Source organism: Tursiops truncatus, chromosome 8 (genome assembly GCF_011762595.2).
Source record: "Tursiops truncatus isolate mTurTru1 chromosome 8, mTurTru1.mat.Y, whole genome shotgun sequence".
Lineage (NCBI taxonomy): Eukaryota > Metazoa > Chordata > Mammalia > Artiodactyla > Delphinidae > Tursiops > Tursiops truncatus.
In genome coordinates, this window is record NC_047041.1 from 97,841,036 (window position 1) to 97,854,093 (window position 13,058).

Below are 13,058 nucleotides of genomic sequence, written 5' to 3' on the forward strand. Positions count from 1 at the left end.
TGGTAATACATTATTTATCTTTGTTCTACTCTGCCAGATGGTGAGCCAGACAAAGGCGGGGACCACGGTGTTCACCTCTGCAGGCTCAGAGATAAGAGCAGTGCCCGACATGCAGCATTAAGTCCCTTTTGGAGGAATGTGTAAGTGAATGAGTTTCATTAACTCCAACAACATACCGGTCAGGTCCACCGATTCTGGAAGACACAGTGGGAGGACGGCATGTGGGTTAATACATTTTTGTTATGAAAGGTGTGCTAATGTATCTTTTAGTGTCCCCTGTTCACACAAACATCTTACGTTTCTTGGAGAAAGAGAAGAAATTTGTATCACAAACCAGAGAGACAGTACAGATGCACAGAGGTAAACTTTGTAGTATCTTTATAGTTTAATGAAGAGCCATTCCAGATTATGTCTATAATCAAACTGAAACAAAAGAGTCCCAACTCTGTGAATCTCACCTGTATATTCATTTTGCTATGGTCTAGCTAGATATGCTATTAAAATAAGCACGTCAGTTTAGCTCCGACCCTAATTTAGGCATACTGCTTAGGCCAAGGCTGCTTAGATCTACTCATAGAATTTGTTATGAAGTTCATGCTCCTCAGTGTTTCCATAGGCCCATCCTTGCCATCACAAAAACCAAGGCAGCCGAGAGTCAACCTAACCTTTTAGTAGACAACGGAGTCTTCAGTGTGAAAACTTCTTAGCTTTCACACTATCAGGAATGGTTCCCAGGCCTTAGAACTCTGCCTGTCCAGTTTCTGAGACCATCTGCTACAAACAGCCATATATAAGCACTGTCCAAAAGACAGGAAGAAAGAGAAAGACAATAAATATTGAAGTCAAGGACAACTCCAGAGATTCAGAGACTAAGACACACTGATACTTGCAAACTGTGCTTCAGCCTTAGATTACGTGTGAAGCCAAGTCTTCCAAGGACAATTGGAGAACTTCTGGCATAGGAATGGCTGAACCAGGTCACAAGCAGAGAAAGCACCAGGAGAGAAGCCAATCTCTTTATGTCCTGCGGTTCTCTCTCACCTTCTCAGTCCCCACTAAACCGACTCATTTTTAGGTTCTGTAAATCCTGCTGGTTTCAGGCAGAATTATCTTCCAGGAGTCTCAAATTTCCCCATTTCACTCTCATCCCTATTCAGTAGCCCACTCAATTCTGCTCTTCCTTATAACAAGAAAAGCCCTATTGATCTTAACCAGGAAAATTATCTTTCTGACCAATGTCTTAAGCATGAAGATAGTTATCAGTGTCATGAGTCAACCCATCTTAACTGACCGTCCGGAGACTCTGTGAGAGGGACCCCACCAAGGCTCATTGTAACACTGCTCTTCACAACCGTATAGCTCAGTTAATGAAAAAATGGACACAGAAATTGGGAGAAGAACAGATCTTGCTCTCCCAAACCCACAAGAGCCCACCAGGTAGGTACAGGTTATTATTTTCTTCTATTTCCAGTCATTTAGTGAACCAGAGATAGTCACAGTGCTGGGGAGATGCCAGATCATGAACATAGGCATGGACCCATCAGGTTTAACTAAAATACAGGGTATAAAGAAGTTATTTGCTATACTTTTTCACTAGTTCTCTCTGGTTGATGGGGAAGAAGGTTTTTACTTAGCTTTTAAATTGGGAACAACTTAAGTTTTCTAACAAAAGAGGTGCATATTCTGGGTATGGGGTAGGGGAGTTTGTGTTGGTTTGGCCAATTTTCTGTACGACGTTATGGGAAAAAATCGAATGAACTTTTTGGCCAACCCATACTATCAGTAGAGATCTCTTGCCTACGTGTCTGATGTGTGTTAAGGGACAGAAGGTTTTCGAAATGACCTCGGGCTTCTTTCTGGTTAGTCTTTGTGACTCTCAAGCTGTGGGATCCTGCCCCACTGTTTAGAGGGGAACTGTTCCCAGAGTGAAAGCTGGTGGAGACGTGCATAGTCTAGTTTTCCTTCGAACACCAAAAATTAACACATGTTAAGACTTTCCTCTTAAAGGTTTTAGGAGAAACTAAAGACAGAGCTTTGGGAATCAATATTGGATTGAATATCATTGCAAAATATTGAGTAGACTCTGAAGACACAGTATTTCCAGTTAGCTTCCTCTGAGGATGAAAACAGGAATAGAGATCAACAAATCCTTCAAAACCATTCCTTTATGCACATGAAATTGAGTGTGTCATTGACAAAATATTTTCAGATACATTTCTATGTTAAAAAGACTGAGAGATGCATAGGTAAACATGTCTGTTGGATTGTTTTTAGTTGTACGCATCAATGCAGATTAATGAGAAAGAACCTGGTAATAATTCTAGATTAAGAATAAGACTTGGGGGCTTCCCTGGTGGCGCAGTGGTTGAGGGTCTGCCTGCCGATGCAGGGGACGTGGGTTCGTGCCCCGGTCCGGGAAGATCCCACATGCCGCGGAGCAGCTGCGCCCGTGAGCCATGGCCGCTGAGCCTGCGCGTCCGGAGCCTGTGCTCCGCAACGGGAGAGACCACAACAGTGAGAGGCCCGCGCACCGCAAAAAAAAAAAAAAAAAAAAAAAAAGAATAAGACTTGGCCTGGGGCTTTTTTGTTTTTGTTTTTTTTCCCTTTTGTTCCATCTAATCATTGATGAGACAGTAATCTTGGCCACTAACTTGGACCCTCTGAGCCTCAGAATTTCTTGTACTTTACAGTGAAGATTTTCATTGCAGGATTGTTTTGAAACATAAACAAGCACAATGCCCCTGTCAGTTGAGAGCTTTGCACAGGGAGTTAGAGAATTTTCTCATGGCTGCATTTCTGTTTAAACTTCATAGTGTGCCTGAAATTGAACTTGCAGTAGTATCTCTCCATGATAAGAACTTACTGGAGAAAGCTGCCCCATCCCCACCACGCCAAACGTGGCTGACTCTTTTGAAGAAGGAGCTGGAATTCCTGGGGGTGAGTGAGCCTCCTCTAATCACAACCAGAGTAAAGACTGGCTCTAAGGAAGTGTATTCGTTGGCAGCCACATAGTTTCCCCACTCAGACTCAAGAGGAGTGAAATACCTGGTAGACGAAAACTTGACACTTACCGCACCCTGTTGGGTAAAAAGAAGCATTTCCTCATGAAGACCCGGATAAGAATAGCAAATAGGATCTGTCAACTCTGGTCAGCTGCCAGGTGATTAATATCATCCTGTGAAGGATTTAGAATCTTTATCTTCTCTTAGATGGAAAGAGCCATTATTGATGTCTACCATGAGAATGTAAATAAAGACACAGGAGAAATGTACTGGCTATTCCTGCCTTAAGCCATGCCTACATAAATCCTTCGAGTGGCCAGATGATAGTGGAAAATATTGCATTTGGATACTTTCTCAGGACTGCCTAAGACACCAAAGCAATTTCTTACATTTTGCCTTGATTATAAGGAAATTGATGTAATCTTAGGAAAACGTCTTCTTATTTCACAAAACTTATGCATTTTTCTACAGGTAACACAAATTCTGATTAGTTTGATATGCTTTTATTTTGGAATAATCGTCTGCTCCGTGTTCAATAATTCAGAATTTAAAGAAGAATTTTTTTCATCATTTAAAGCAGGCTACCCATTCTGGGGAACAGTATTTGTGAGTATATGTCTACAATTGTCTCTGAAATAACACTGTACATGGCTTTTCTTTTATTTAGATCAGATCTGACCAATTGTTTATTCTAGTATTTAGAATATATGAATATATTCTAATATGTAGATATGTAAATATACATACATATTTGCAGTTTACGAAGCACTTTGGGTTGAATATGCTAACACACGTTTATCAGATGAGAAACCTGGGATTAATAAAAGTTAAACATATTACCCAAGAGGCATTTAGCTAATAAAAATTGAAACTAAACGTTCAGAACTCAACTTCAGAAAAATCTCCCTAACACTATCCATCAATAAAGTTATCTTAGTGAAGGGAGGGGGAAGAGATTGCTGAGGTGAGGAGAAGAAGACTGACATCTGAGGAACTTCTACTGTGCCCTAGAAACTCTTTTTTTTTTTTTTGCGGTACGTGGGCCTCTCACTGTTGTGGCTTCTCCCGTTGTGGAGCACAAGCTCCGGACGCGCAGGCTCAGAGGCCATGGCTCACGGGCCCAGCCACTCCGCGGCATGTGGGATCTTCCTGGACTGGGGCATGAACCCCTGTCCCCTGCATTGGCAGGCAGACTCTCAACCGCTGCGCCACCAGGGAAGCCCCTTAGAAACTCTTTTAGGTGCTTTCTCAGTGCATCCTTTTTAGTCATTGTACTATTTAGAAACTAGATGGCTGAATGAGCTCACAAAAATATACAGCTTTATTGAAGTATAACTGACATGCCATAAATGGCACATTTTAAGGTGTACAATTTGATAAATTTTGACACATGTATACACACGTGAAAACCTTACCACATCCATATAATGAACATACTCATAACTGCCAAAAGTTTCCTTGTTTCCCTTGGTAACCCTTCCCTTCCTCGACCCCTATCTTCCCATCCTTAGGCAATCACTTGTTTTTTGTCACTATAGATTAGTTTGCATTTCCTAGAGTTTTATATAAATGGAATTATACACCATGTTCTGTCTACTGTCTGGCTTCTTGCACTTGCATAATTATTTTCAATTAATCCATGCTGTTTTTTGGATCAACACTTCATTCACAAGGATATATTATTTTAACCCTAATCACATTGGCTTGGCACTCTGCTAAATACTTAGGTCTCTGGTCACTCGTTCAAGACTCTCCTTGAACCTTTGCCATATTTTATTTGAAACTTCCTTACTGTCTTTTCATTTCAAACAGCTTATTAGATGTCTCTCAACTCATCATACAATCTGAATCTTTGGAATTTTGTTTTAATTTGTGCTATTGGTTGATATCTTCACTAGATCTTTCACCATATGCATTTTCATAATGACTATATGTCTGTACGATACATGGCAGACTCTGGAGACAGACACATGTTTCTGGCCCAAAGGAGTTGACCAACTATAACACACAAGTTGCTCATGAAAGCAAATGATTACCAAAAAATTAGAGTAGTGTTATAATCATGTACCAGGGCTGCTGGAACTTACAATATTTAATAGTAACCCATGGACTGTCAGGGTTGGCATCACCTGGGATCCTGCTAGAAATAAAGAATCTCAGGCCTCATCTAGGACTTACTGAGTAAGAATTTGCATTTTAACAAGACTCTCATATAATTCATATGTACATTTAATTTTGAGAAGCTCTCTATAGGAAATAAAAAATAAAATAATAAAATTTAAAAGTAAAGGAGAGCTTTATAGAATACCCACAACTTTACCTTCTATTTGGAGGACGGGGGTGAAAGGGACACAGAGAAGAACAGAGACTCACTGTGCTCTTTTTTTTTCCTCCTCCCTTTTGAACAGTTTGCTATTTCTGGATTTGTGTCAGTTATGTCTGAAAGGAAACATGCACCATATCTGGTGAGTTTGCATTCTGTCTTTGTCCATCCTTGAGAAGGTAAGAAAAATCTAATGTTGAGAGTCTTGAAAAAGGTACGTCGTCATCTCTTATGAGCAAATGTGGATATGTGATATTTTTCCAATCTACTTTGTATTTAATGTAATCACTAAAAATAAAAGCATTAAAATACCAATTGTATCATTTAAAAACAATAAATGTAACTACTCTGACACTTGTTGAAAAAATAACCTCACACCTTCTCTGTCCTCATACTCTAGTCCTATGATCAAATAAATGACTCGTTTCCAATGAAGGAGTCTATTTGAGGAGAGGCTATGAGTATCCACTGGCTTTTCCTGAATGCAGTCCTAGCAAGAAAGTTATAGGTCCTTATTACACAAGTACATTTTCAAGATTTCCCTTTTTCACCTATATTTTAAGTAAATGCAGAGTTTATTGGATATATCCAGCCCTGAAATGCAGACAGGTTTATCGAATACTGTGGCAGGTGCAGGACCAAGTCTAAATGTTGTTCTTTGTCATCAGATACGAGGAAGTCTGGGAGCGAACACTGTCAGCAGCATAGCTGGAGGAATAGGAATCATCATCCTGATCATTAACCTAAAGAAGAGCTCAGCTTATATCTACCATTGCCGGGATATTTATGAGAACGACATCTGCTTTGTGGCTTCTGTTTCCGCTGTATGTATTTCTTGTGGGAAGACTAAGATTCTGGGTCTTAATCTCAGTAAGACGCCTTCTCTTCCTTTCCATGAACACAATCCTTTCTTGCAACCTCAATCACATAATGCAGTGTTCTGGAGGCTCATACCCAGAGATGTGCCGGCCTCCTTCCCCTGCCCCCCCAGCTGAATTCTGCAAGGGTGGAGTCATCTGCTTTGAGTAACCATCTCCTGGTTTTCCCACGTGTCATCTTATAGGAACTGGTCTTGAGGGTGGGCGGTCATGAAAACAAGGGTTGCTGTAAGGGAATGTACTTCTGGGACACCTACCTTGTCACTCTACTTGTCTTTCTGGTTGTTGTTGGTTGTTATTCAACAGGAAATTGTGGCAATGATCCTGTTTCTCACCATTCTGGGGTTTTGCAGTGCTGTGTCACTCACCGTCTATGGGATTGGAGAAGTAATTGAAGGAAATAAGGTAGGCGGAGGCCTGAGATTAAATCCTAAACAATAAGATAAAGAATTCGAGCTTTGTTGCTTAAAAGTATGGCCTGGGTTTCCTGCAACATTTCTTCCAGTTTCAGCATTCCATTTCTCCAAGTTTCAGCACTTTGATTTCCAAATCTCAAGTTTTGAATCAAGCTTTCCACTCACAAATCTCACGGTATATTCCTGTGACTGAGAAGTTTAGGAAAATCGGATCTTCATCATTTTAGAAAATGTAGATGCTTTGAAGTTGATGAGCATGAGAGATGAATATACAGGTAGCAAGTGGTGGAGACACTCAGGTATCTGGGCTCAGTTGCTTTCCCAGAATAGTTCTGTTCTATTTGTTCCTGCTCTCTTTTTTCTTGGCTTTCACCTTCCCACTTGCTCTGAAACCTCAAGCTTGTCTCCTCCCTAATCCGTGACTACCAACTGCATTTCCACTTGTCTTACACATTTTACACCTTTGATGTATGAAAAAGAATTACCAATACCTGATGCACATACATTTACTCAGATCTTCCAGATAAAACATGCTCTCTCCATTTGTCCACTTGCCTGAAGCATTCAAGTCTGGCTGCCTTTTCTGATCACTTTCCTCCAGTGACAGAGGTATAAGACAAGAGATATACCAAAGTTCAGACACAGAATCATCTCAGCAACTTCTCAATGACTGACGATTTCTTCTGAGCCCACTTGGCCAGGCAATCTGGCTTGGTTTGTTAGAGACGGAGGTATTAATTACAGTGTAATGGCAGATGGTGACATTCAGAAAGGCAAAAGGAGATGAGATATGCCTCTTAAGAAAGTCTTCTCGTGGCAGGAAATTCTTGGTGATTGATACTGAATGATTTTTTCCCTCATCAGATTCCAGAAGATCGTCTTTATGAAGAAGTAAACATCTATGCACCAATTTACAGTGAGTTGGAAGATGGAGGGGAGGCAACTTCTCCCACTGATTCGTAAGAATGATTCCAGAACATTCTGATTCATAGCAAAGGATCTAGAAAGCCAAGATCTTTGTTTAAGGGACTACTGGCAAACTTTCAATTCTTTCTGTGACCTGCCAACTTTACATTATGACTTATTCTCCAGATGACAAAATTCTATTTTTATTGTTTCCATTCACTTAAATCCCCCTCCATTTGTAAATACGAAAGACTCCTATTTTTCTTGTTTTCTGTGGCTGTTTCACACCCATCCCTTCTGGGACGTCAACAGAAAACAAGAAAAATAAGCATTTACTCTGTGCCTAGAACTGTGCAAATAGAGAAAACAAGAGGAAGGCTGGTTGAGCGTTGAGTTAAACTGAACAGTTTGGTAATATTTGTCTCTTAGCCCCTTTTAGAGTTTACAAGAGCTGCAGATGTATGTGATAGATGCCCCCCACCCCTACGGGATTATAAGCACCTTGAGGGCAAAGTCCACTCAGCAAACATAAACTGAGAACCAACTAAGTAAAGTTTTTCACGTCTGTCTCTCTCACTTTGTGTATCCCAGTATTTTATCCATAGTGGGTACTCAGTGTGAATTTATGGAGTGTAGGGGTGAATATTCAGGGAGGGTATATCACCAGGTCAAGACAGAGGTAGGGTAGAAAAGGAGAAAGAAATGATTCTGAAGGGAATTTGGAGGTGATAAGAAGACCAAATTGACATATATTAGGAATAGAGTTAGGAGGACAGTCAGATGGCGGTTTGAACAGAGATTCTCCAGGTATGTATGAAACATTTTGGTGCAGCCGCATCAGGTTAGCAACGGCTGCTTCCTGCTTGTGTTTGGTCTTATATGGACAAAACAACGCGGTATGTCAGAAGGATCACTGATCTTATAAAGCGCAGGGAGTCTGCATTGGAATCCCAGGCCTATTGCTTATTAGTTGAGTGAGTTGTGGCAAATCATTTAACCTTTTACTTAATCTGGGTTTTCTCATCAGTAAAATTAACATATTAGGAATAATTTACCTGCCAGTGCTAAAAGTGTGTGTGGAAACACACACAGACACACACACACACACACACACACACACAGTATAAATTAAAAGTGCTCTAAAAGAGAAAGAAATTATTAATAAATTAATTAATTCTTATATACATAAAGCAATCTACAAATCTTAGTACTCGCTAATGATATAAAATTTAAGTCCATTTGATCTGAAAGGCTCCACTCTTTTTTTAAACAAAAATTTAATCCTAAGAGCCAAATATGTCAAGAGTAGTCAGTGAAAACAAAGCCACATTTGCTCAGTGAAATCAGCTGTGTTAAAGGACAACAAAAATTTAACCCACTCTATATGAAAAAAAGTATGTCATTACCTTTGAAATAATTGTGTCCTCCCTATGTTATTATTATTATTATTTACAATAGGTCCTTGTTGGTTATCTATTTTAAATATAGCAGTGTGTACAGGTCAATCCCAAACTCCCAATCTATACTTCTCCCCCACCCTTCCCCGCTGGTAACCATAACCTGTCCTAAAGTCTCCACTTTCTAAACCCACTTCACTTTCTCTTTAATATGCTTTGTGCTTGACCCCCTCATGTCAACATCCTAGCTTCAAATGTTCTGCCTTCCCTTTTGTGCTTGCTTGAATTTCTTCTTTCTGTAATGCTTATCTTAAATCTCACCTGATTCTTTAAGTTTTTCTAGTTGATTGCTCCTCTCTCTAGAAGATAAGTTTTTCGAATCGAATACACACACCCCTTATACTCTATATTAAACCTTCTGTATGCAAATATTTTATGTCCCCTCAATGATAATATATTTTTTCAAAGGCAAAAAGTCTCATAAAAATCTGTATGTTGCATGAATCACCAACACATTCACGGACACAATATTGTTCAGTAGTGTTTGCAGATTGATGAATAAGCAGCAGGGAGTTTTATTAAGTCACTCAGTATCTGGAGATGGAAACCGTAATGGAGAGATCACTTAATGAAGAACTTGAAAGAAGAATAAATGAATGAAGACATGAGCTAAAATGAAGTCAGTGGAAATGGAGAGAAATGATTGTGTCTAAAACATGGAGAGAAAGAGTATTTGGTCTTCTTGCTAACAAGTTGAATTAAAGGATAAAGTTAGAGAAGCAACTGGTTGATTAACACATTATGTGTTTAAGTCGATCAGAGCACAACGGGTAATGTTGAAAGAAATGATAGGAAGTGAGAAATATGAATTAATAAGTGAGGAGTACAGACAGACCCAGATTAGGTTCAGTTTTAGACTGTCATCTTTAGCAGAAAGACAAATGCAACTAAAGAGTGCCTGGTGGTATCCAGTGTAGAGGGCTGGTAAAGATGGAATTTGGTAATAGAGATTTAGTGTTGTTATAAGAGAGATCATTATTACATGAAGCAGATTGACATTCTAAGAGAATTATTTTGAGATAGAAGTAAAGCCAAGTTAACCTGTACATGCCTGTAATCAGAGGGGAAAAGGAGAGAAAATATCTAAGGTAGAATATAAGGGAATTAGGCAGAAAAATGCACTGTGAAACGGTAGATAGCAGGTAGCCCAAAGTAGAGAGAGGTTAGACAACAGAGAATGAATAATCATCAGAGACGGTATCTGCTGGCTTGGGTAAGAGAAAAGTCTACAGTGATAAATCAAATCCAGTTAAGATGTAGAAATTGGGCAAAGAAATAGCAGTAGTGAATGAATGCAAAAGGTGCAGAGAAATTCAAAACAGGGTTATGGTGATGAGTGAATGAATAAAATATTTGCAGAGGTATTTAGAGAGAGAGAATGGTGGTATATGTGATGTAAGACATAAAGAGAGGAGACTGTGAATAGAAGATAACGAAGAAAAGTTAAGTTGAGCCAAATGATTTTGTTGTTGTTGATATTTTTATTTTTAAGAGAAGGAAAGAGTAGTTCACACCTTTAGCCTACGTAAAAGAGTCCTGTGGAGGGACTGAAAAAAATCAGCTGGGGGTAGTATTCACAGATTAATTACTAAAATAATTAAGTACATTTAATTTATTTGGGATGCCAAAATTAAAAAGTGATAAGTAGATGTTAATTTCCCCAGATTATGAAAGTGATCACCTAACCACACAACCAATGACTTAAGTGAATTGTCATGTTTTTCTGACCTCAGGACCCTAGGTTTTCTACTTTCATTTTTCTGAAATTAAAATTTTGTTTCTCCAAACTTGACAGCAGCATAAGAATATACCCTTTCACTGCACAGCTGTATCACCATACTTGATCATCTACAATCACATCCCTTTCATGGCATATGTACTCGAATCCAAACTCCTAAACCTGGCCCACCAGGACCTCTAGAAGTGAATCCAGTCTATCTTCATACTGTGTAATATTTTACACCATTCTTTCCCCGACTCAATTAATGTTTTAACCACATCTTTGACTGTATTTCTATATACATCACACATTTTTTGCCTCAAGATCATTCTGATGATTGTTCTGCCCCTGCCTGCTTTCTATCCCATGCTCACTTCAGGCACACACTGAGGACACAAACAGCATGCTCTTCACATAGATAGCGCCCCAAATTATCTTTTTAAAAATGTCAACCTAAAGGTTATCTTCTCCATGAAGACTGCCTCATGCACACATATTCATCCAGCCATAAGATCCTGCTTCATAATCACTTTACCCCAATGTATTATCGTGTATTGTTAGTATACTTATGACCTCCTTGATGTATCCTCAATCACTGGTATTTGTTCAATAAATCAGAATCATTTAACTTGATTTCTTCTCTCTGTGTGTGTACATGAGGGTGGGGGACTGATCAAGGATAATTGGGAATCAAAGCATCAATTCAGTGATGCTAAGAACCAAGAACAGTTTCTGGAGTCCTCCTTTTAAACAATGCTTTATCAAATGGGATAATCTATAAACAGCCCCATAGACAGAAAAGAGATTGTAAAAAGAATCATCAGCCATCTCGTCAATAAATGGTAGGATAAAGTTGAAAGGAACCTGGACCATAAGTCACATTTTACAAGTTAGCCCTGACTCTGATTTATTTGTTATGCTATGTGAACTTGGGACCGTCTTTTCCCTTCGAGGACCTCAGTTTTTCCATCTGAAAATGAGCAGTTTGCAACAAAAAAATCCCAGCTGAACTTCCTGCTTCCATATTCCCTGCTTTTAGATAGTTAAGATTGTTGGTAATCACAATTACTAGGTGTGTGACTGGGAGAGCAACAGCAATCAGAGTTATTTGATGCTATTTGATGTATGGTCCAGCAAGACATCTGGGACAATAACATTCATTCTAGAATCTCCTGACAAAAGCTAATCAAAGGTCTCTTTCTAAAAACTGTCTCAGAAAAAAACATTCCCAAATAATTCCCATTCTATGAGGTATGGCTCTACTTACAAAAAATTCTAATAAAACAGGGTACCATATTCATAATTTCAGCCTGGTTTAGAGTGTTGAAGTAAATTTATATGTACAAGGGTGTGAGAGGCCATTGGTAGTCACCATCTGTGTTTCATGAGTATTTCCCATCACTGCAAAACCTCTGCTCACTCCACAAACAGTTAAGTGGGCTCAACTTACATCTCCCAAACAACTTTCATCTGGGACCCCCTGCATAGGGTTGTGTTGAACAACACTGCGGGGCAGGGATCGTTTAGAATGTGAACGTGGAACGTAATATACCCAGAAGCAAATTGTAGAAGCCACATCAGACACTAGCTCTATGATCTTGGATAACCCTTTAAATTTTATCTCAGTTCATTTTTCTTATCTCTTAAATGGTTATATTAACTATAATTACTTCAAATGTACTATGCATGTTCATAGATCATGTAGCCAGTGCTTAGACTGGTGTATGGGACATATTTTTGCATGCATAAATATTGACGCCTAATCCTGAACCTATCCCAGCTCCTCAGGGGCCCTTGACAAGATGTACCAATACCTTTGCTATTCCTGGTTGGAGGAAGTGGTCATGGGACAATGGAAGAGACCAGGGAAGGCAGTCTATGGAAGGAAGCTATGAATATGCTGTGAATCCTGCCTTTTAGGAGTTCATATTCAAATATATAGAGAGAAAGTTTCATTTGGCAAATAGAAGATTGTATTAGAACATAGAGGAAGAATACCTCTAGGATGGGGAGTCACCATGGGAAATTAACAATTAAATTAAAAAGCTGAACTGGAATTCTAAACCTTATGAGAGAGTAAGAAAGAGAATAAAGCTAAGATTTAATTGAACTTCTGTTATGTCTTGACTTCTGCTGGAAGCCTAACTGGTGTTATTTCATCTTAATCTATAAAACAAACTTTTGAGGTAAGCAAATATCTCTTTTTTTTAAAGCCGTAAGCTTCTCTACACAACAAGGATAAAACCAAGTTGCCCATGGTTGTTTAGTCAGTAGATCACAGAACTGGGGTTTAGATCCAGGCCAGTTTGTCTTTCGTATCCATGTTATTTCCACTTGGCTCTACTACCTCGCTGAG

The 13,058-nt window shown here is 39.2% G+C and overlaps 1 protein-coding gene across 1 annotated transcript; it reads left to right on the forward strand.

The window, feature by feature from the left end:
- The first annotated feature begins 1,292 nt into the window (after positions 1 to 1,292).
- On the forward strand, positions 1,293 to 11,335 carry MS4A2 (membrane spanning 4-domains A2). The gene is made up of 7 exons (XM_004330324.4): positions 1,293 to 1,437; positions 2,814 to 2,937; positions 3,474 to 3,608; positions 5,411 to 5,467; positions 5,994 to 6,149; positions 6,510 to 6,608; positions 7,484 to 11,335. The coding sequence occupies exons 1-7, from the start codon at positions 1,376 to 1,378 to the stop codon at positions 7,580 to 7,582; spliced, it is 732 nt and encodes a 243-aa protein (XP_004330372.1). The 5' UTR covers positions 1,293 to 1,375; the 3' UTR covers positions 7,583 to 11,335.
- Positions 11,336 to 13,058: the final 1,723 nt, after the last annotated feature.

What these genes read in the sequence shown, in the direction of transcription:
- MS4A2 (XM_004330324.4), top strand. Translation starts at nt 1,376, where the DNA reads ATGGACACAGAAATTGGGAGAAGAACAGATCTTGCTCTCCCAAACCCA. An exon ending in AACCCACAAGAGCCCACCAG is followed by an intron (nt 1,438 to 2,813) that starts GTAGGTACAGGT and finishes TAAACTTCATAG; the next exon opens with TGTGCCTGAAATTGAACTTG. An exon ending in AAGTAATTGAAGGAAATAAG is followed by an intron (nt 6,609 to 7,483) that starts GTAGGCGGAGGC and finishes TTCCCTCATCAG; the next exon opens with ATTCCAGAAGATCGTCTTTA.